General features: G+C 41.0%; 1 protein-coding gene across 1 annotated transcript in view; it reads right to left on the bottom strand.

Moving 5' to 3' along the window:
* Window positions 1-839: 839 nt before the first annotated feature.
* Window positions 840-23625, bottom strand: part of LOC115221366 (guanine nucleotide-binding protein G(s) subunit alpha) — a 171125-nt gene continuing 148339 nt past the window's right edge. The window contains exons 6-11 of the mRNA XM_029791539.2: window positions 19509-19563; window positions 9838-9911; window positions 7784-7963; window positions 5960-6090; window positions 4468-4535; window positions 840-1124 (exon numbers count right to left, since the gene is read on the bottom strand). Of these exons, the coding sequence (XP_029647399.1) occupies window positions 978-1124; window positions 4468-4535; window positions 5960-6090; window positions 7784-7963; window positions 9838-9911; window positions 19509-19563 (655 nt within the window). The 3' untranslated portion in view covers window positions 840-977. The remainder of the gene's footprint in view (window positions 1125-4467; window positions 4536-5959; window positions 6091-7783; window positions 7964-9837; window positions 9912-19508; window positions 19564-23625) is intronic.

Below are 23625 nucleotides of genomic sequence, written 5' to 3'. Positions count from 1 at the left end.
AAGGCTCACAGAATGAAATTTACTCAGAAACGATCATCCTCCTTCACACCACCATCATCGTCACCCCTATCGTCCCAAATACCTCTGCCCCAGCGCTACCAAGAAACACCAATTACCAAAAGCAGCACCACCACCACCACCACCACCACCACCCACCACGACCACGGCCACCACCACCACCACCACCACCACCATCATAATCATCACCTCCTCGACCACCACTGCCACCACCACCACACCACCACCACCACTGCCACCGCCGCCACACTGCATTGCCTCAAAATCACATCACCGTCGTCGTGATCATCATCATGATCATCATCATGATCATCATCATGATCGTCGTCATCATAATCATCATCATCATAATCATCATCATCATCATGATGATCACCACCATCACCATTGGGATGTCGTATCTGCCTCTCTCTCTCCTGGTCATTGTCAAATCCTATTAAATATAATTACTGAGTACCAATAACGAGGCCAATATGACCTGTCAGGTTGATGGAAAAAAAAATAAATAAAATTCCTTTCTTTTCTTTTCATCTTTGTGTGTGTGTGTGTGTGTGTACATTGTGTGTGTGTGTGTATGGCGTATTTCATTTTTTTTTCCTTCGCATTATCGTTTTGTTTTTGTTTTTTTTTTTGTCATTTTGTTTTGTTTTGTTTGTTAACAGATAAAAAGTTGCCGCACATCAAGTCTAACAGAGAGCATGATGGGACGACGACGTTTGTATCATCATCATCATCGTCATCATCATCATCCTCCTCCTCATCATCATCATCATCATTGTCGTCATAATTGTTATCATTGTCATCATCATCATCATTCTCCTCCTCCTCATTGTCATCCTCATCTCCATCTTCATTGTCATCGTCGTCGCTACCGCTGCCGCCATAACCACTGTCATCGTCGTCGTCGTCATCGTCTTCATCATCATCATCATCATCATTGTCGTCGACATCATCACACATCAGAGAAGTTCATATTGACGCAAGTGCATCCTCTGAATGATGTCGCGACAATCATTGAATACCCTGCGGATATTTTCTGTGTCGACGGCGCATGTAAAATGGGGGTAGCAATAATGACGTCCATCTCTGGTTGCTGTGCTAATTCGCTGTAAGTAGAAAGAAAAGAAAGAAGAAAAATGAAAAGGGGGGGGAGAAATTCTTTATTTAAAAAAAAAAAAATCCATCATCACCATCATCATCATTTTACATCCACTTTCCAAACCAACCAACATGGGTTGGTCAGACGAACAGTCCGAATAATGTCTTATTGGGAGTCACTGCTTCCAAACACTGGTGCTTGTGCATAGCATTTGACTTAGTTTCAACAGCTGGATGCCTTTCTTATCACCAGCCACCCTACAGAGTGCACTGGGTGCATTTTCTCACTGATCCTTCCAGTAGTACAAAGCATTCAAGGCGGTACCATGTAAAACTACCTGTGCAAACCCACATAAAAGCACTCATGTGGACCTATGTAAAAGCGTCTAATTGGTGCCATGTATAAGTGCCCGTGCGATGTCAGATAAAAAGAGCCAGGACACACTGTGAAGTGGTTGGCATCAGGAAGGATATTGAGCCATAGAAACTGTGCCAAATCACACTGGAGTCAGGTGCAGCTCCTCCCCACCCCCGCCAGCTTAGGTCACACTGTCCAACCCATACCATAATGGATGTTAAACGATGATGATGAACCAATTCTAAAGAGACATAATGAGTCTTTCATTAGCTGATTACACAACAATGGACACCGCCCCTTATAGATGCATTGCAGTAACTCTTTTGACAGAGCTTGGTGATCCTGACTAGATCATCTTCATCATCATCATCATCATCATCATCGTTTAACGTCCGTTTTCCATGCTAGCATGGCTTGGACAATTTGCCCTTCCAGAGAAATGGTTCCCAGCCATTTCTTGCCCATAGACCCCCCCTCTGATTTCCATTTTCCTTGGGTGAACCCTCATAGCTATTCAATGCTTAAAAAAATCTTCGGTATATTTTTATAATGAAATATTATTAGGCAGTGTATAACAAAATTGCTAAAATATTTTGTGTATTGAAGTACAACCAGTTTATTATATTTAAATTGGTGGCACGTAAAAAGCACCAACCAATTGTGGCCATTTGCCAGTCCTCTCCGGTCCCTGTACCGGTGGCACGTAAAAAGCACCCACTACACGGAGTGGTTGGTGTTAGGAAGGGTATCCAGCTGTAGAAACACTGCCAGATCAGGCTGGAGACTGGCGCAGCCTCCTGGCTTCCCAAACCCCAGTCAAAGCGTCCAACCCATGCTAGCATGGAAAATGGACGTTAAACGATGATGATGATGATGAACAAAATCTTATTCGGTCACCCTCCACCCAAGGGCCATGTGGACCCCAGTTGAGAACCACTGGGTTGAGCCTCTTTCAAGCAATTGTTACCTCAGCTCTATTGTATGGCTGCTCAGTGTGGGCCCTTACTTCAAACAGGAAAGAGGATTGGATGGAGCCTACTCTTGCATACTAAAAGTGGCTTTGGATGTCACCTGGAGAGAGAATTTTTCCAGCTAGCCATTGCATGGGAATCTGCATCCAGTATCAGACATCATCAAAGCGCGTAGAGTCAGATCTAGAAGGCGTTGCTGCAGAGCTAAAGATGAAATTGTTTGTGAAGCTCTTTTGCGAGAGTCTACAAAAGAAAGAGCTAGGCGGGGACGACAAGCTGAGATCTTTATCAAGCAGATTTGTAATGACAAACTGCAAACCCACTGACTCACTTCACAATTTTTTTTGTATTTCTTTATTGCCCACAAGGGGCTAAACATAGAGGGAACAAACAAGGGGATTAAGGCGGGTAGTCATCGTATGTTTATATAAATAAAACGTTAACGCAGACATAAGACTTATGAAGTATAAAGAATTGTCTCCCTTGCAATCGAATTTGTCTCTGGAAAATTTAAGGAGGAATTTGAAAATATTGTGAACGAAATAAAATGAAGCCTTCTTAGACAGGAAATGCAATCAGAATATTTAAGATTATTATTGAATTATCTATGTAAAATCCCTTCTCTATACGAGGTAAGAAGGAAGCGTTTACTAGCTCGCTTGCAGCTTAAGAAATAGCAACTAATTCTCTCTCAAAACACGACGTGCTGCCTGAAGTAAAAGGAAGGTCACAGAGGACAATGTTGTCCTACATATAGAAAAAGACAAGATAGTCATGGCTGGGACGTCTTTCATCATAAATTAGTTCAATTTGAGCTAACCTGAGGATAGACAATTGCAAAGAAGAGCACATTGGATAGTGTAGTCCTTGATACACTGGGACTCAATAACAGACAAGATAATCATGGTGACAATGTTTTTGAGCCCAGGTCTGTTGGTTCAGGATTGATTCATCATAATTACATCATTGTTTAACGTCCGCTTTCCATGCCAGCATGGGTTGGACGATTTGACTGATGTCTGGCGAACCAAATGGCTGCACCAGGCTCCAATCTTGATCTGGCAGAGTTCCTACAGCTGGATGCCCTTCCTAGTGCCAACCATTCCGAGAGTGTAGTGGGTGCTTTTACGTGCCAGTAAGGCGACGCTGGTAACGATCACACTCGAATGATGCCTTTTATGTGCCACTGGCATGGAAGCCAACAACTCCGAGAGTGTAGTGAGTGCTTTTTACGTGCCACCAGCACGGGGGGCCAGTCAGGTGGTACTGGCAACGACCTCACTCGAATCTTTTTCACACATGCCACCGGCACAGTTGCCAGTAAGGCGACGCTGGTAACGATCACGCTTGAATGGTGCCTTTTACGTGCCACCGGCATGGAAGCCAGTTAGCTGCTCTGGCAACGATCACGTTCGGATGGTGCTCTTGGCACCCTACTAGCACAGGCACAAGTGCCAGTAAGGCGATGCTGATAATGATCACACTTGAGTGATGCCTTTTATGTGCCACTGGCACGGAAGCCGGTTAGCTGATCTGTCAATGATCACACTCGTATGGTGCTCTTTGCATCCTGCTAGCACGGATGCCCGTCATTGGATTTGATTTTGATTTTGATTAGTCTACATTATTCTGTAAGGAGCATAGGGCCCTTCTTCCAACTTCTCTGGTGTATATATTTCTCCCCTCCTCCCTCGACGGACACTGATCTGTCTCGGGGTTACATATTTTTACCTGCAGAGTGGACTAGAGCAACAATAAATGAAGTGTTGTGCTAAAGAACATAACGCATCACCCAACCTAGGAATTGAAACCAAATTGTTATGACCAGGAGTCAAACAGTCTAACCATGGAGCCATGTATCTCCATGCTGGTTCAACAATAATCCTCTTATGAGATAAACCAGTTGTGTCGTTTGGAAGACATATGTTGTATAAAATCCACAATTCTTAAGCTGGAGGTTTTCCTGCAGTTGGGGGATGGGGAATGAGAGAAAGGAGGAAAGAATATTTGGGGTATACTTACTAAAAATTCATCACGAATGAAGTATTTTGCTCGGACAACTTCTGGGTCATCGCCAGGTTCAGTATGGGCTAGAAAGAAGAAGGAAAATAAAATGACCACTGGACTAAAATTATCATTTCACTTTACTGTTTGTGTTAGAAAGGATGTTTGACTTATATTGATGACTAGCAGTATCGCCCGGCGTTGCTCGGGTTTGTAAGGGAAATAACTATAAAGCATTTTTAGATAGTTATAGCCAAAATATGGGGGAAAAATGATGGTAAATTTTTTTGAGAGTTAAAAAGGTGGAGTTGCGTCCCCTAGACAGTCTGTGGTTTGTGTTTCTGATTATCGACCCCATGTCGAATTTATCGATTTTTTTCAGAACTGGGGGAACTTTTCAAAATTTTCGCTGCGTTAGTTTTGAATTATGACATTGGGCTATGTGTGTGTCAAGTTTCATCAGAATCGGTTGAAAGCCGTGGTCAGAGTGAGGGTACAACCAAACAGACACACAGAAACACACACAGACAAACTGCCGTTTATATATAGAGAGATGGGGTAACAGAATATATAAGCACTGTGTCGTATGAAGTTAAACAAAATCTGACAGCCGAAGGCATGAGATATCTGGCTTATTGGGAGAGCGTCAGACAGAGAGATGACTCAAAAACATTTTGTCAGAGAAATCCCTGTAGAAATGATAGCATTTTCTCACCGAGGTCTATAATAACACAGACAATAATATCAGTTGTATCATAGCTAACTAAACCCCTTCTAGTAATAATAAATACAAGCATTACTACATGGTTCCAGGTTCAATCCCACTGGAGGGCAAATGTCTTCGTCTATAGCTTTGGATTGACCAACACCTTGTCAGTAAAGTTTGGTAGATGAAAACTGTAATGAAGCACATCAAATGTATGTTTGTGCTACTGTATCTTTTTCACTGACACCAACTGGGTAGCTATAACACTGCTAATCTTCTGGGTAAACAAAAAGTCTGGCAGCTGGGTGGTTTGATGTGCAAAGATGTGGAGTACCATACTTGAAAGCGAGTAAGGGTTTAGGGAAAACCAGGAAAAGCATCCGACTGCAGAACACTGCCTCAAGTAGGGTCGTTCAAAAGATATGGGCACTACAAAGATTATACACATTGCAAGGGCCACGGTCATTGCAAAAGTCAAAGACATCGTGAAGATCATCGCCACTGTAGGGGTCATTGTCAGGTCAAAGGTAAAAATAGTATAAAGGTCAAGGACACAACAAAGGTCACTGACACTAGTGTAGAGGTCATTGCCAACGACCACAGAGGTCATTGCCAGTTCAAAGGTAATAAATAATGTGAGGGTTATAGTAACTGCTATAGGTCATTACGACAGCAAAGGTCCCTCCTGATCAAGAGAATAAGAAAGAAAATACAAGAGACAGGTTCAAGCACAGGTAGGAGATTAAGACATTCGTTTTGTAACGTGATGGTTCCAAGAAGGAAAGGTAGAGAGAGATTCCTTACCGTCTACAGGTGTTACGTAACGTTCAAAATCAGCAAAATATGTTTCGATTTTTGACTTTCCAGCTTTCACTTTCTCGGCCAATAAATCTTGTTTATTCAAGAATAGAATTACTGAGATACTTCTCAACCATCTGAGGAGGGAAAAAACAACGACACATATGAATATACAAGAGCATCAAAACAGAAGTATACATATATATGCACAGGCACAAACATTCAAAAGGATGCTGAAAAATTCCTGGCTTTAAGGGTTTTGCGAAAGGACTGGTTGGAGGCCCAGCCTTCCGAGTTCTTTTACAGGGCTTAGAAAAACCAAAGGATCACTGCAATAATTGTGTGAATCTGAGAGGGGAATATGTTGAATAAATTCATAAATAAGTGATCCTCCTGTATCTTATTTTACCCAAAGCCAGGAACTTTGCAGTACCCCTTCATATGTGTGTGTGTGTGTGTGTATGTATTTATGTACATACGTATGTATGTACGTACGTATGTGTGTGCGTGTGTATGTATGTATGTATATGTACATATGTATGTATTTATGTATGTATGTATGTATGCATGCATGATAGCTGCTGAAAAATTCCTAGCTTTAAGGGTTTTGCGAAAGGCCTGACTGGAGGCCCAACCTTCCCAATTCCTTGACAGGGCTTAGAAGAACTAAAGGACCACTGCAATAAGTGTGTGAATCTGAGAGGGGAATATGTTGAATAAAATCATAACTAACTGATCCTCCTGTGTTTTCTTTTACCCAAAGCCAGGAGCTTTTCAGCAGCCCCTCATATTGCTTTTTTTAACTGTAAAAACTTGGTTGTAACTTATACATGGGTCAAAGCTAAAACTATAAATGGGAAACAATTCAGTACCTAGATTTAAGACTAAATTAGTGGTGTGACTTATACACTAGCAAATATGATAAATGTAATAGTTTCGAAACAGAAGTGCGTGTGTGTGTGTGTGTGTGTATAATACTAATGAGGTAGCATAAGAAACAAAGCAGCTGAAACGTTGTGATGACAACAAACAGGATGAGGACAAATATCCATCAAATGTAAATAATGTAAATAATGAATCATGATTTAGCTGAAAAAATGATGTATTAGAAAAAATACTCATTTTTAGGTATAAAATGTAATTCTGTGTATATGTTGCAATACAGTATAAGAAAGATACTTCAAAGAATTTATTTAATGACCAAGTGTATATATGTATGTATATATAATATTATTGTTCTTTCTTATGAAATATATAGAACTGCTTGAGAAGTGCTAGGACCCAACCCAAGCCCTTCTTAAGGAAAAGGGGGGAAACAAGCAAGAAGGAGAAGGGGGAGGAAAATATGGGATCTTTTCGGTTCGAACGGCAGTTTTTTCTAGCGGTGTCATATGAAATTGTCACCCATAATTATGACCCTAGTACTGATCTATTGCATTTCAATCTGTTTTAGGGTTAGGGTTAGTTGGGGTTAGGGGTGGGGGGAAGGGTATCTTTTTTTCTTCACAAATGTAAATAAACCCAATCTGTTTCTTAAACAAGGGACACTTTCATACACAGAATGTTCATATGCACAGAATGTTTTCACCTCAATAGATGTCATTGATTGGTTGAAATTGCAGAAATTGAAGAAAAAAAAACAACAAATATCTTACAAACTATAGAATTTTCTCAATAAAGCCAAGAGAAAAAGATGTTTTATAAATACATTCTACCAGTTTACAAAGTTTAAAAGTGTTTAGTTACGTGGAAATTATTTTTAAAAAACTGCCGTTCAAACCGAAAAGATCCAAAATATGTAAAGAGTAGTAAATGAGAGGTTGTACTCACCTGTTATTCCAAATACTTTGAAACAATTCTAAAGATTCTTTAAGTCTATTTTGAGTGTTATCTTCTCGTAGTACAAGATTATAACTGCTACATGCAGTGACAAATATTATGGCTGTTACATCATTAAAACATTGGATCCACTTTCTTCTTTCATCTCTTTGGCCGCCTACATCAAACATACTGCAAAGAGAAAACATAACGGAATAGAATAGAATAGAAGGATGTGCATGTATATATGTTTGTGCAGTTGAACAAATTGAATCCAGTAGTTATTCTTTGTATGTTGGCCGATGCCAGCCCCGCCTCGACTAGCTTCTGTGCCGGTGGCACATAAAAAGCACCATCTGAACGTGGCCGGTGCCAGCACCGCCTCGACTGGCTTCTGTGCTGGTGGCACATAAAAAGCACCAACCGATCGTGGCCGATGCCGGACCCCTCTGGCACCTGTGCAGGTGGCACGTAAAAAGCACCCACTACACTCGCAGAGTGGTTGGCGTTAGGAAGGGCATCCAGCTGTAGAAACACTGCCAGATCAGACTGGAGCCTGGGGCAGCCCCTGGCTCCCCAGACCCCGGTCGAACCGTCCAACCCGTGCTAGCGCGGAAAACGGACGTTAAACGATGATGATGATGATGTTATGTATTCCATTGGGCTCCTTTGCGGAATCGCTTAACAACTAGTATTGGATGTAAACAAACCAACACCAGTTGTCAACAGCTGTGGAAACAAACACAAACACATACGTGTGTGTGTGTGTGTGTGTGTGTGCATACACACACATGTGCATGCACACACACACACACGATAGCCTTGCACTCAGTTCCCATCCACCAAATCTATCAAATCCACTAACAAGGCATTGGTCAGCCTGGAGTTAACAGCAGAAGATACTTGTCCTAGGTGCCACACCTATGCATGTGTGTGTGAGAGAGAGAGAGAGAGAGAAGAGAGAGAGAGAGATGATTATCATCATTTAATGTCCCCTTTTCCAATGCTTGCATGAGTCAAATGGAATTTCTTGAGGCAGATTGTCTGTGACAAGATGCCCTTCTATCACCAATCCGTGCCTGTTTCCAGGCAAGATAATATTGACCGTGGCTAGAAATGTTTCTATACAGAAGACCAGAGACAAACAACCCTGCTTCTATGACGATGATCTCATTGACAACCATCACATGATGTCAAGACAGGAGTACACCTGGCAGAAACGTTAGCATGCCGGGCAAAATGCTTGGCGGTATTCCGTCTGTCTTTACGCTCTGAGTTCAAATTCCGCTGAGGTCAACTTTGCCTTTCAGCCTTTCGGGGTTAATTAAATAAGTACCTATTTCTTTATTACCCACAAGGGGCTAAACATAGAGGGGACAAACAAGGACAGACATAGGTATTAAGTCGATTACATCGACCCCAGTGCGTAACTGGTACTTAATTTATCGACCCCGACAGGATGAAAGGCAAAGTCGACCATGGCGGAATTTGAACTCAGAACGTAACGGCAAACGAAATATGGCTACGCATTTCGCCCGACATGCTAACGATTCTGCCAGCTTGCCACCTTGATTAAATAAGTACCAGTTACCCACTGGGGTTGATATAATCGACTCGGCCCATTTGTCTGTCCTTGTTTGTCCCCTCTGAGTGTAGCCCCTCTTGGGCAGTAAAGAAATAAGACTCCAAAAGGATGAAAGGTAAAGTCAACCTCAGAGGCGTTTGAACTCGGAATATAAAGCATGAAGAAATGCCAGTCACCATTTCATCAAGTATGCTGACAATTCTGCTATTTCACTGCCAAAACACTGTCATCATTGTTTTAACGTCCACTTTTCCATGCTTGCATGGGTCAGACGGAATTTGTTGAAGCAGATTTTTTTATGGTCAGATGCCTTTCCTGTTGCCAATCCTCACCTGTTTCCAAGTCAGGTAACATTTTCCCAACGCCAGACAGGTTTACATGGAAGCTTGGAAATGACAGACACTGCTCAACAAAAATTCATGTGAAAATATTTAAAAAAAACAAAAAAACAAGCAATAAATAAATAAAATGAAGAACTTACTGGAAATTTACTTTATCAACAATAAATCTGGTTTCAAAGATTCCAGATGTTAACACACGACACCTTAATATATCCTGCAAATAATGGAAAAAAATAAAAGATGATTCAGACATATTTTTACATAAGGAACAGACAAATTGTACATCTTTATATAAAAGGAAGACAAGTGAAGATTGTAAGAGAAAAAGACATTTAAATAAGAAACAGTAGTTATTCTTTGTATGTTATGTATTCCATTGGGCACCTTTGCTGAATCACTTAACAACTAGTATTGGATGTAAATAAACCAACACCAGTTGTCAACAGGTGTGGAAACAAACACAAATACGTACATGTGTGTGCATATACATACATGTACACACGCACACATGATAGCCTTCCACTCAGTTTCCATTCACCAAATCTATCAAATCCACTAACAACGTCAGCCTGGAGTTAACAGCCAGATGCCACACAGTGGGACTGAACCAGAAACCATGTGATTAGAAAGCAAACTTATTAACCACACAGCTATGCCCATGTCTCGCTCCATATGTGTGTGTGTGTGTTGATTAGTTATGGTATTGTTCTGTTCTAGAGCTGAAAACAAGGCAATTTCTACTCTTCTCCTCTGGAAGCCATCTACTCACAATACCAGAGGGCGCACACTCTCCTACCCTGATGTAATCTCCAGGAATACAGGCATCCAGCAACAGGACCTCCGTAATGCCATGATGGACCGTGAAGTCTGGCGTAGCATGGTAAATTCCATTGTCTCGACCACGGTCGAACAATGATGATTCTTCTGTTCAGTTTGGAATTTTTGTTCATGAGATAAAACACGAGAATATTTATTTGTGTGTGTTTTTATGAAGTAAATTCTTCAAATTAATTCTGCAATGACCAGAAAATATAGAAAATAGATATTATTATCGTTATCATGTGTGTGTGTGTGTGTGTTCATATCAACTGTGAACTGACTATAACCGAATGTCACCATTATACAAGTGATGTGTCATTTGTATGCAATCTTCAGCCACTGAGCTGTTTAATATTTGGAGACCAGGTGCCAATATTATCTTGCATGGAAACAGGTGAGATTTAACAGCACGAAGAGCATCTGGTCCATAGAGAGTGGCTGTGTGGTAAGTAGAATGTTTACCAACCACATGGTTCTGGGTTCAGTCCCACTGCGTGGCACCTTGGGCAAGTGTCTTCTACTACAGCCTAGGGTCAACCAAAGCCTTGTGAGTGGATTTAGTAGACGGAAACTGAAAGAAGCCTGTCGTATATATGTATATATATATGTGTATGTATGTGTGTGTATATGTTTGTGTGTCTGTGTTTGTCTCCCCAACATCGCTTGACAACAGATGCTGATGTGTTTACGTCCCTGTAACTTAGTGGTTTGGTAAAAAGAGACCGATAGAATAAGTACTAGGCTTACAAAGAATAAGTCCCTGGGTCGATTTGCTCGACTAAAAGGCGGTGCTCCAGCATGGCCGCAGTTAAATGACTGAAACAAGTAAAAGAGTAATGATGTTTGTCTGACTCATCATACAATCGTAATAAAATGGTCGTTAAAATGATGAGACACAGCTGTGTGGTTAAGAAGTTCACTTCCCAACCACATGGTTCCAGGTTCAGTCCCCCTACATGGTACCTTGGGCAAGTGTCTTTTACTACAACCTAGGGTCAACCAAAGCCTCGTGGGTGGATTTGGTAGCTGGTAACTGAAAGAAGGCCATCCCATGTGTGTGTGTGTGTGTGTGTTTGTGTGTGTCCGTTTTATGTAATCTAATGTCCTTCCATTTTCAAGAAAGTGGGGTAAAATTTAAGAGAGATTTGACTTCTACTTCTAATAAGTGAGTGACTACTCTTTCACCGAGTAAGACTTCAATGAGGAGGAGTGCAGGGTGTATATTCATGTTGTTATTTCACTCCAGATCAACTCCGATACAGCAGAAGGCATTCCAGTCAGAACTGTCCCATCTTATTCAGACATAAGTGTATCAAGGACTACAGGACTGGCCTGCTGTGTGTTAAATTTCTTAAGATAATAAGATGTGATTTGAGGTGGAGACTTGGGACTACAACGAAACGGAAACCTCACTGGTATACAGAAAATTCTACAAAGAAAATTTCGTTTTTGGATTTGGTTGGCAAGATTCTTTATATGAGTTTGTGGGATCTTTTCGGTTTGAACGGCAGTTTTTAACATAATTTCTAGGTAAAAAAAAGATTTAAAATTTTGTATACTAGTAGAATGTTTTTATAAAACATCTTTTTCTCTTGGCTTTATTGAGAAAATTCTACAGTTTGTAAGACATTTGTTGTTGTTTTTTTTTCTTCAATTTCTGCAATTTCAACCAATCACTGACGTCTATTGAGGTAAAAAAAAAACATTGTGCCGTATGAATATGTCCCTCGTTTAAGAAACAGATTGGGTTTATTTACATTTGTGAAGAAAAAAAGATACCCCCCACCCCTAACCCTAACCCCAAAACAGATTGAAATGCAATAGATCGATACTAGGGTCATAATTATGGGTGACAATTTCATATGACACCGCTAGAAAAAACTGCCGTTCAAACCGAAAAGATCCGAGTTCGTGTGTTGAAGCATTTTCTGTTGTGTCTGGGGAGAGTCATTTTCTTTTTGTGCCTTATAATGTAACACACACACACGCACACCGGTAAAATTTCCACTTATTTCTTATTTTTATTTTTACCGGTGAGTGTGTTACATCTTTATATATAAAAGTGAAGTTGTGTGTCTGTCTCCTACGATTTAGATTCCTAACTACTCCCACATTTTGCGGTGCAGTTTAACCAAATTCGGGTATCTTATAGTCGTGATTCATATCGAGCCCTTCGGGGTATTAGCGCGCGTCTACGATGAGTCTACGATTTAAAAAAAAAATACCATAATTTTTTCCCATTTTAATGCATTTTTTCGCTATTATATAAGGGAAGTAACACTCTAAAAATGTCTACGATGAGTCAACGATTTAAAAAAAAATTTACCATCCTTTTTTTCCCCTTTTTTAATGCATTTTTTTGCTAATTTTTGGCTATAACTCTCTAAAAATGCTTATATAGTTATTTCCCTTACAAACCCGAGCAACGCCGGGCGATACTGCAAGTTATTAATAAGGCACAAAAAAAGAAAATGACTCTCCCCCAGACACGACAGAAAATAATTCTACAAAAGCAAAGTTATCTCCCTTGATAAGAAGGCCAACGAACTCTGAATGTTTCGATCGGGGGTGGGGGGTGCGGATCACGTGCCGACTTCCACTTAAATGCATGTGTCTGATTATGCGAGTCTCGTGTGTGTGTGTGGGGGGGATGAGGTGGGGGGGGTTCTAAGAGGTTGATTAAGAACGAGTGTGAGCAAAACCCAGCGAGACTTGAAGAAGGCAAAACGCCTTATGCTTGCAATATATCTTTATTTTTAATATTGAAGGATTAACAACCATCCCCCCCCACTCACCTTCACTTCGTGTGTTTTTTTTTTTTTTTTTTTATTTATTTCACCTCACGTGTGGTGCTGTGGCAATGCTGGGGCACCGCCAATTTAAAAATTATCGTTTGGCAGCGATGGGATTCGAACCCACGCCTCCGTCCGAAGAGACTTGCGCCTAAAACCAGCACCTTAGACCAGACCAACTCGGCCACGCTACCTCACAAACAACAAAAAAACAAAGGCTACACCACAAAAGGCTGACTTTGCGGAGGCACTACATTAAGTTATGTAATGGCACTAACGAATCCGAAAACCCAGTCTTCAACATCTTCAGTACTGGGAACAATTATCTTTTCTGGTGTAGGCACGAGGCCTGAAATCTTGTGCTGAAGGTAGTGATGGTGGTGGGGAACTAGTCACTTACATCGATCCCCCCTCCCCATGTCCAGGACCAACATCAACAGTAAGACCTTAATCTCATCTTTTAACCCTTTAGTGTTTAAACTGGCCACATTCGGCCCAAATATTCTACATGTTTTATATTTGAACAAGCCATATCTGGCCTCTCACACCAAACCTGCATTGACATTCTAAAAAAAAAGTAATCACATCATTGAAACCTCAAAGCTATGAGATAATGCAAGATTAATTCAAAACAATTTGAGTGAAAAAGCATTACAATTAACAGAGTAATCTGAAGATTAAAGGGTTAATATTCATGTTTTATGCTCACATGGGTTGGATAGTTCAACAAGATCTGGCTAGCCTGAAGCTTGCATTGGGGTGCACTGTCTACACTGGCAAGGTTTCTATGACAGAATGCACTTTCTAATGCCTGCCACTTTACAGAGTGCACTGGGTGCATTTTTTTTTGTAGCAGCAGTATCAGTAGAGTTACCAAACAACTTGCAAAACAAAACCCTTTACAGAGGGGAGGATGTAGTACTGAAGGAAGTGGCTTAGTGTCAGGTGTAGAAAGGGTTAAATAGGAAAGAGGGGACAGGAACAGGTGTTTGCTGCAGGGGAGAGACATATGGCTACCCCAGAGAGAAAAGAGGGTGGATATATTTTTATGAAAAGATAAAGATATAATTTTATATTCATATTTAAACAAAACATAAATTGTTGTTCTCAATAAAAACACTTGTCCGACATGGCATGCAGTGGGACTGAACCTGAAACCATATGGTTGAGAAGTGAACTTCTTAACCACACATCCATGCCCACAATAGTGTGTGTGTGTGTGTGTATGTTTGTTGTTCTGGCTTTTCTTTAATGGCATGTGAATTTGAGCTTGAGATCATACCGGTTTGATGAGCCTACTCTGTCACACTGGCTTGACATGGATTGGCAGAGGGGGGTGGAGCTTCTATACTCCTACCCAGGAGTAAGTTAAGACGATTACATCGACCTCAGTAATGAACTGCTACTTATTTTACTGACCTTGGAAAAAATGAAAGGCAAAGTGGACCCCTGTGACATTAGAACTCAGAGTATGAAGATGGCCAAAATACTGCTAAGCAATTTTCCCAGCATGCCAACGATTTTGCCAGCTCACCACCTTATTAGACTGACATTAAATGATCTGCATAATGGACCAAAAGTCATGCACTAAAACATTTAACATTTTGTTCAAATTACATTATTATTATTGAGTGAGAGAGCAGTACATGCCATCAAAGCGACACTGGGTTAAAATATACGAAGCCCAGTGTATCCATCATGACTACCCGTGTGATAAGGGTTCACCAGGCACATGCATCACAACCATATGTGCGTGACATGGTGATCTCGTATCAAGCTAAACAATGCATGACCTTGCAGGTAGGGCCCACTTAGAATCTTCTTCAGGCTGAGTAGTCCATCCCGCTCAAAAGGTCCCTGAATAAGGGTTAAGGATGTTGAATGAAACACCCATGTTTCCAGAGGTGAATTATTTAAACCCCAAAGAATTCCTTTTAACACATGGCTATGATGCTCCCCCACTACTTCTGCTCGTGATCAGAGATGCACAAATCATCAGCCACCAAGGGACATGCTCAACTGGTTAAGGTCAAACAACTGACAAGCAAATCTGTGGTATTGAGCAGAATATTTGCTGTAGCCCATCTTTTTATACCAAGACAAAACAATGTACATGATAACACTTCCAATCAGTTAAGATCAGAAGCCACGAGAGCCACTGCTTGGTACTGCATCAGGGCATATTATTATTATTATAATTATTATCATTCATTAGGTTCACATACAAGTATGAGCGTATTCATCCTTATTCTATTTTCTTTATTCAATTTTTAAAAAAACTTAAGTCGGTCTTCAGCAATTTCTAAGTGTATTGAACTTATTATATGCCTGACGTTTGGCCCACCCTATATAGGTGTGTATATGTGCACATATATATATATGTATATATACACCCACACACATACATGCATAATATAAGGCCTCTTTTACTCTTTTACTTGTTTCAGTCATTTGACTGCAGCCATGCTGGAGCACCGCCTTTAATTGAGCAACTTGACCCCGGGACTTATTCTTTTGTAAGCCCAGTACTTATTCTATCAGTCTCTTTTGCCAAACCGCTAAGTAACGGGGACATAAACACACCAGCATCGGCTGTCAAGCAATGCTAGGGGGACAAACACAGACACACACACACACATATATATATATATACATATATATATATATACATATATACGACAGGCTTCTTTCAGTTTCCGTCTACAAAATCCACTCACAAGGCTTTGGTCGGCTCGAGGCTATAGTAGAAGACACTTGCCCAAGGTGCCACACAGTGGGACTGAACCCGGAACCATGTGGTTGGTAAACAAGCTACTTACCACACAGCCACTCCTGCGCCTATACGTATACACCCACACATATAAATGCATAATATAAGGCCTGTTTAACATTTTGTGCACACCTCATTTTCACATTTAAATCTCCTTGAACTAATTCTATTGATGATTTCACCTGTTTATAAATATACCATATATGGTAGTGGTTGTCAACACAACAAGCAGTTAGTGTTGTTATTGTTTAACCCAAGGTCAGGCCTCATTGTGCTCCACCTTACACATTCCACCTGTGGATATCTTCCGTCATTTTTGGCATTCCCCTTTTTGCAGCGTGACATCCTTTTTTTTTTTTTAAGCCAGTGAAGGTGAGATTCGGGGGGGAGGGAGATCTGACTACTCTTTCTAACTGGTTGAACTGTTGTGTAGGTGCTTTGACACTGGTTCATCAACAAACATATTTATAAGAGACTCGTGATAATAAATAATCCTAACAGATCTCTAACCACTGAACCATTCGAGAAACTCTCCCTCCCATCCTCTCTCACTCCAAGTATGTGTATATACATATGAGTGTATATATGTGTGTGTGTGTGTATACAAGGTGGCAATAAAGTAACTTTGCAGTTAGTTTTTTATTATAAGTAACTGTAAAGTTAGTTTATTGCCCCCCCCTGTATATGTATATATATTCATAAATGAGTATATATGTATATATACATATGCACATATATGTATGTGAGCGTGCATGCATATTTATAACTACATGTATACATACACACATGTATACATGTACCCATGTATTTATATCTATGTGTGTGTGTGTATATATATATATATATATACGGTGGCACGTAAAATGCACCAATCCGACCGTGGCCGTTGTCAGCCTCGCCTGGCCCCTGTGCTGGTGGCACGTAAAAAGCACCCACTACACTCATGGAGTGGTTGGCATTAGGAAGGGCATCCAGCTGTAGAAACATTGCCAGATCAGACTGGAGCCTGGTGCAGCCTTCTGGCTTCCCAGATCCCCGATCAAACCGTCCAACCCATGCTAGCACGGAGAACGGACGTTAAACAATGATGATGATGATGATGATATACACATATATACTCGAAACGCAGAGTAGATGAAACCATGGCGACTGAAGAAGGGGAATTTTCCTTGTGTTATTTGTCCTGTACTCTATTTTTTTGTTGTTTAAGAAAAATGTCCATTTCCTTGGTTTTGTGTTTATGTTTTCGTTTCTCATTGTGTTCGACGTTTTTTTTTGGTGTCCTGTACCCATATATGCGTGTATATATACATGTAGAGGTAGGTACGTACATATATGTATGTATATATGCATATGTTTTATTTATTAATTTATATATATATATATATATATATATATATATACATACATACACATACATGTAGAGTTATACACACACACACACACATCACAGTATCAACCAGACCATAAGAGGCTGTTACACACTGCTGGTCACAATGCACTTCCAAATCCATCCTGTTGGTGCCATTCTTCTCCACCTTGACCCAAACTGCTTAACTAAATTGTTTAATTAGTTAAGCAACATCTATATATATGTGTGTGTGTGCATGCAAATACATACATTGTCGTCATCATCATTTAACGTCTATCTGGTTGCAGGGCTGCCTCAGGCTCCAATGTCTATCTGGTTGCATGTGTTGGATGGTTTGACAGGATCAAACGAGCTGCAGGGCTGCCGCAGGTTCCTCCAATGTCAGCTTTGGTAAGGGTTTCTATGGCTGGATGCCCTTCCTTAATACCAGCCACAGCACTAGTGAGGTTGCCAAGTAACTTGCAAGGCAGAAAAAGGAAAAGTCTCTTTGACTAGGGCAAGGAGGTATTGAAGAGAGAGAGAGGAAGCTAAATGCCAGGTGTTGAAAGCCTTAAAGTATGATAGAGAGACACACACAGGTGTCTTGCTATGGGGGAAGGAAGATATATATATTTTTTTATTGCCCTCAAGGGGCTAAACATAGACGGGACAAACAAGGACAGACAAAGGTATTAAGTTGATTATATCGACCCCAGTGCGAAACAGGTACTTAATTTATCTACCCCGAAAGGATGAAAGGCAAAGTCGACCTTGGTGGAATTTGAACTCAGAACGTAACGGCAGACGAAATACGACTATGCATTTCGCCCGGCGTGCTATCGTTTGTGCCAGCTCGCCGCCTTTGGGGGAAGGAAAGATAGCCACCCTCACATTATGTGAGGGCGGTGAGAGTGCTTTGAAAGAAGATAAAGAAGGTGTGATGAAAGGCCAGAGTGAACTCTCCAGGTACAAGAAGGGGAGTGCAGAAAGAAACCATACAGTGGAGGTGGGAGGATAATTTCATAAGATTGAAAGAGGGAGTAACAGAGGGTTGGACAATGGGGAGGGGGCAGAGATGAATGTAGTGAGTGACGAACGAGGGTGGAGGTGTGATTGAAGGGAAATATCAGTATGGTAGGGTAGGGTGGGGCGGGGAGAAATGAGTGATAGAAGTGGGTCAAGGAGGAGGAGGTGACAAGTGGTCTACAGAAGAGGAGTGGAGCTCTCAGCAGTGTCATAAATCTATAGAAAGATCAGAAAGCAGGGAGATGTGCTGTGACAGAGATGGGGGTCAGAGGTAAATATGATTAGCTGCAGGGCAGTGGTTCTCAACCAGGGGCCACATAAGATTTTGTTGTTAAAATTTATGTGCAATAAACTGGTTATATTTCTACAATGTATAAAATATTTTATACAGCTCCTGGCCCCTGTGCTGGTGGCACGTAAAAAGCACCCAGTTACACTCTCGGAGTGGTTGGCATTAGGAAGGGCATCCATCAGTAGAAATACTGCCAGATCAAAGTGGGGCCTGGTGCAGCCTCCTGGCTTCTCAGACCCCAGTCGAACTGTCCAAACCATGCCAGCATGGAAAACGGACCTTAAACGATGATGAATGATAATGATGTTTATTATACATCAGTTTTTTGGGTTTTTGTGTTAGTTTATTATTTCATTTGTTGTGTAATGTATGTACTGTATCAGTTGTTATTTTTTGTTTTTACTGCCTACAAGGGGCTACACACAGAGGGGACAAACAAGGACAGACAAAGGGATTAAGCCGATTACATTGACCCTCAGTGCGTAACTGGTACTTAATTTATCGACCCCGAAAGGATGAAAGGAAAACTCGACCTCGGCGGAATTTGAACTCAGATTGTAACGGCTGACGAAATACTGCTAAGCATTTTGCCCGGCGTGCTAATTTTCTGCCAGCTCGCCGCCATGAGCTGCCAGAAACTGTACTGAACCAGTCGTATCAGCTTGTTGGGAGGTGTTTGTATTTTCCTATGTGTTGTGATGGATGTACACACACACACACACACACACACAAACAGAGAGTAATTAAGAAGTGATATTTACCTGTTCTGTTGGTGTATAGTCTGCAGACTTTACTATATGAACTCTATCTAAAAAACTGAAAAGAAATAAATAAAAATAAGATTATTACTATTATTACAGAAATCACAGAAAAATGTTAGAAAACATTATATTATTATTATTATTGTTGTTTAACCCCAGGTCAGCCTTGACTCAGCAGACCCTTAGATCAAATGCATGGGTTCCAATACTTGACTGACTTTATTTCATTACCTTCTGAAGGATGAAAAGAAAAGCTGACCTCAAAATCTGAACACAGAATGTAAAGGCCTGAAAATACCACAAGGTACTTTGTGCAATGACCCAACAATTCTTATATTCTTTATTGCCCACAAGGGGCTAAACATAGAGGGGACAAACAAGACAGACAAAGGGATTAAGTCGATTATATCGACCCCAGTGCGTAACTGGTACTTAATTTATCGACCCCGAAAGGAGAAAGGCAAAGTTGACCTTGGCAGAATTTGAACTCAGAATTTAACGGCAGATGAAATACCTATTTCTTTACTACCCACAAGGGCTAAACACAGAGGGGACAAACAGGACAGACAAAGGATTAAGTGATTATATCGACTCCAGTGCGTAACTGGTACTTTATTATCGACCCCGAAAGGATGAAAGGCAAAGTCGACCTCGGCGGAATTTGAACTCAGAACGTAACGGCAGATGAAATACCGCTAAGCATTTCGCCTGGCATGCTAACGTTTCTGCCAGTTCGCCGCCTTTTGACCCAACAATTCTGACAGCGTAAGGAAGGTGCTGTAAGTGGTGGCACAAATTGCTAGAAATAGCATTCAAATCTAAACTTATCATACAATTCTGAGTTTAAAATATGAGTAAGAGCAGGAAGAAAATAAAAGAAAAACAAGGTGGTCATGGCTAGAATGTCATTGATCAAAGGTATGCTGGCTCAGAGCTGACCTGGGGCTAAGTAACAGCAAAAAGGTGAGACATATTAGACAATGTATCCTTTGATACATTTAGTCTGAAAATAAAAGACAAGATGGTCATATCTGGCTGACCTAGGGTTAAATAACAACAACATCATTTAATCATATTATGATAGAGTAATTGGTAACAACAATGCTCCAGGTATTATTGCTGGTAAGTCACTCTCACACAATCAATACCACTCATAATTCAAACTCTAACAGTCATTACTCACACAGACTTTTTTCTTCTTCTAAATTATCCAAATTTAAATATTTTATTTATAAACAAATAACACACACAAAAAAAAATCTAATTATTGGAATATAATTTATATTTAATTAAGTGTTTTATTTAGTAATTCCATGCTACTTGAAGAAAGAAAAAAAAAGACGGTAAATGAAATTAAAAGATGAAAGATGTAAGCAACCGCCTAGTTTTTATCGCCTCCAATTTTGTAGTGGCTTTAAAAAAAAAAAAAAATCTTAATCTTTGATGGTTTCTAAAACATACTACTTTAGCAGAGTTGGCTTTTGACATCAAACCACGAAACATCGCCCAACACTGCCTCTTTTTGCTAAGATTTCTTAAAAAAAAAAAAATAAAAAAAAAAAATCTTAAAATATTTCAAGATGTTGATGCGGACATGTGTGGTAACCCCTCATTCAAACCAGCATATACGGCCCAAATATTCTTATGTGCTTTATGGTCAAGTAAAAAGCACCCACTACACTCTCAGAGTGGTTGGCATTAGAAAGTGCATCCAGCTGTAGAAACTCTGCCAGATCAAGATTGGAGCCTGGGCGCCATCTGGTTCGCCAGCCTCAATCAATCGTCACCCATGCTAGCATGAAAGACGTTAAAAAAACGATGATGATGATGATGTTCAAACATTGTAGGGTAGGTGTCTGTCACACCCCTCACAATGTCAGTTTAAAAAAATAATCAGTGATATGGCCAGATCCGGTGCCAGTGCTGCTGGACCAGGTGGCAAGTAAAGAAACACCGTTTCGACCCTGTGCTTGAGGAGACCTATTGACTCAAATACATCAACATCAAAAATCAATGGAAAATTGTAGTTGTGATCCCTGTGCTGGTGGCACGTAAAAAGCACCATCCGAACGTGGCCGATGCCTGCGCCGCCTTGACTGGCTTCCGTGCCGGTGGCACATAAAAAGCACCAACCGATCGTGGCTGCTTCCAGCCTCGCCTGGCACCTGCACCGGTGGCACATAAAAAGCACCCACTACACTCACAGAGTGGTTGGTGTTAGGAAAGGCATCCAGCTGTAGAAACACTGCCAGATCAGACTGGAGCCTGGTGCAGCCTTCAGGCTTCCCAGACCCCGGTCGAACCGTCCAACCCATGCTAGCATGGAAAACGCACGTTCAAAGATGATGATGATGATTGATATCTGAAAGCTACAACATAACGTGTGATTAATCTAAAACAGCATGAGTAAACAAGAATTATATTTGTGAAGGCACGTGGTCCAGTGGTCAGGGTATTGCACTCACAATTGCTAAATCATGGGTTCGATTCCTGGACCAAGCAGCACATTGTGTTCTTGAGCAAGGCACTTCATTTTATACTGCCCCAGTCCACTCAGCTGTAAAAAGGTAACCATGTGACAGAATTACCTTCCGACCAGGGGGAATGTTGGCCTGCTTGTCTGGCCAGCTGGGTAGTCATCATCATCATCATCATCATTATCATTTAACGTCCGCTTTCCATGCTAGCATGGGTTGGACGATTTCACTGAGGACTAGCGAACCAGATGACTGCACCAGACTCCATCTGCCGATCATCTGATGTATGTAACATGTATTAAGGGGTATCATGCTCCACAGTCGTTAGCTCTGTATAGGCTGAAGAGAATTAAAGACAAGTATGATCCGTGGGTGGGAGCATTAAAGATATTAGCCAATGTGTGAGAGAGAGAAAGAGAGACAAAGATACACACACACACTCAACACAGAAGACTTCACAATGCAGTAGTGTGAATGAGTGGCTGTGTGGTAAGTAGCTTGTTTACCAACCACATGGTTCCGGGTTCAGTCCCACTGCGTGGCACCTTGGGCAGGTGTCTTCTACTATATGTTTCTTTATTACTCACAAGGGGCTAAACATAGAGGGGACAAACAAGGACAGACAAACGGATTAAGTCGATCACATCAACCCCAGTGCGTAATTGGTACTTAATTTATCGACCCCGAAAGGATGAAAGGCAAAGTCGACCTCGGCGGAATTTGAACTCAGAACGAAACGGCAGACAAAATACCGCTAAGCATTTCGCCCGGCGTGCTAACGTTTCTGCCAGCTCGCCGCCTCGGGTCGACCAAAGCCTTGTGAGTGGATTTGGTAGACGGAAACTAAAAGAAGCCCGTCGTATATATGTGTGTATATATATATATATATATATATGCGTGTGTGTTTGTGTGTCTGTGTTTGTCCCCCTAGTATTCCTTGACAACCGATGCTGGTGTGTTTATGTCCCCGTTACTTAGCAGTTCGGCAAAAGAGACCGATAGAATAAGTACTGGGCTTACAAAAGAATAAGTCCCGGGGTCGAGTTGCTCGATTAAAGGCAGTGCTCCAGCATGGCCGCAGTCAAATGACTGAAATAAGTAAAGAGTATATATAAAGCTGAAGTTGTCTGTGTATGGCAGGTTTGGTAGCCTTCAACTAACACTATCTCCTCCGACACCCTGCGGCGCAAGTTGACCAAAATTGAGAGTATGATAGAAGAAGGCTTGCTCTTCCTTCTGTAGAAGAAAAAATTCAAATCGGACCATGTTAACACCAAAAATTATTTACATCAAAAAGGTGCTTTTTTTTCTATGAAAATCCCAATTTTTTAACGATTTTTTGACGGCTGTGTCGCCATTTTTCAGTGTATTTCAACCAGAAAAATGTTCACTTAAAGAGAATAACAAGCTACATAATGCAAAATTTTCACTTTTCGAAAATTCCAATTCTAAAGGGTCGAAACAAACCCGAGCAACGCCGGGCGATACTGCTAGTATGTGAAAAAAAAAAACTAACAGGTACTGTTGGTGTAAAGTACCAACCCCTGGCAGAGACAAAACCAATGAAGAAACGGTGATGGTGGTGGTGGTATATGAGGTCTTAGGACACAAGAACGAGAGGTTGAAAAGCCTCAGTGGTA

The sequence above is a fragment of the Octopus sinensis genome, linkage group LG18, assembly GCF_006345805.1.
Source record: "Octopus sinensis linkage group LG18, ASM634580v1, whole genome shotgun sequence".
Lineage (NCBI taxonomy): Eukaryota > Metazoa > Mollusca > Cephalopoda > Octopoda > Octopodidae > Octopus > Octopus sinensis.
Note: the sequence above shows the minus strand (reverse complement) of the source record. Positions and strands in the feature narration are given on the sequence as shown.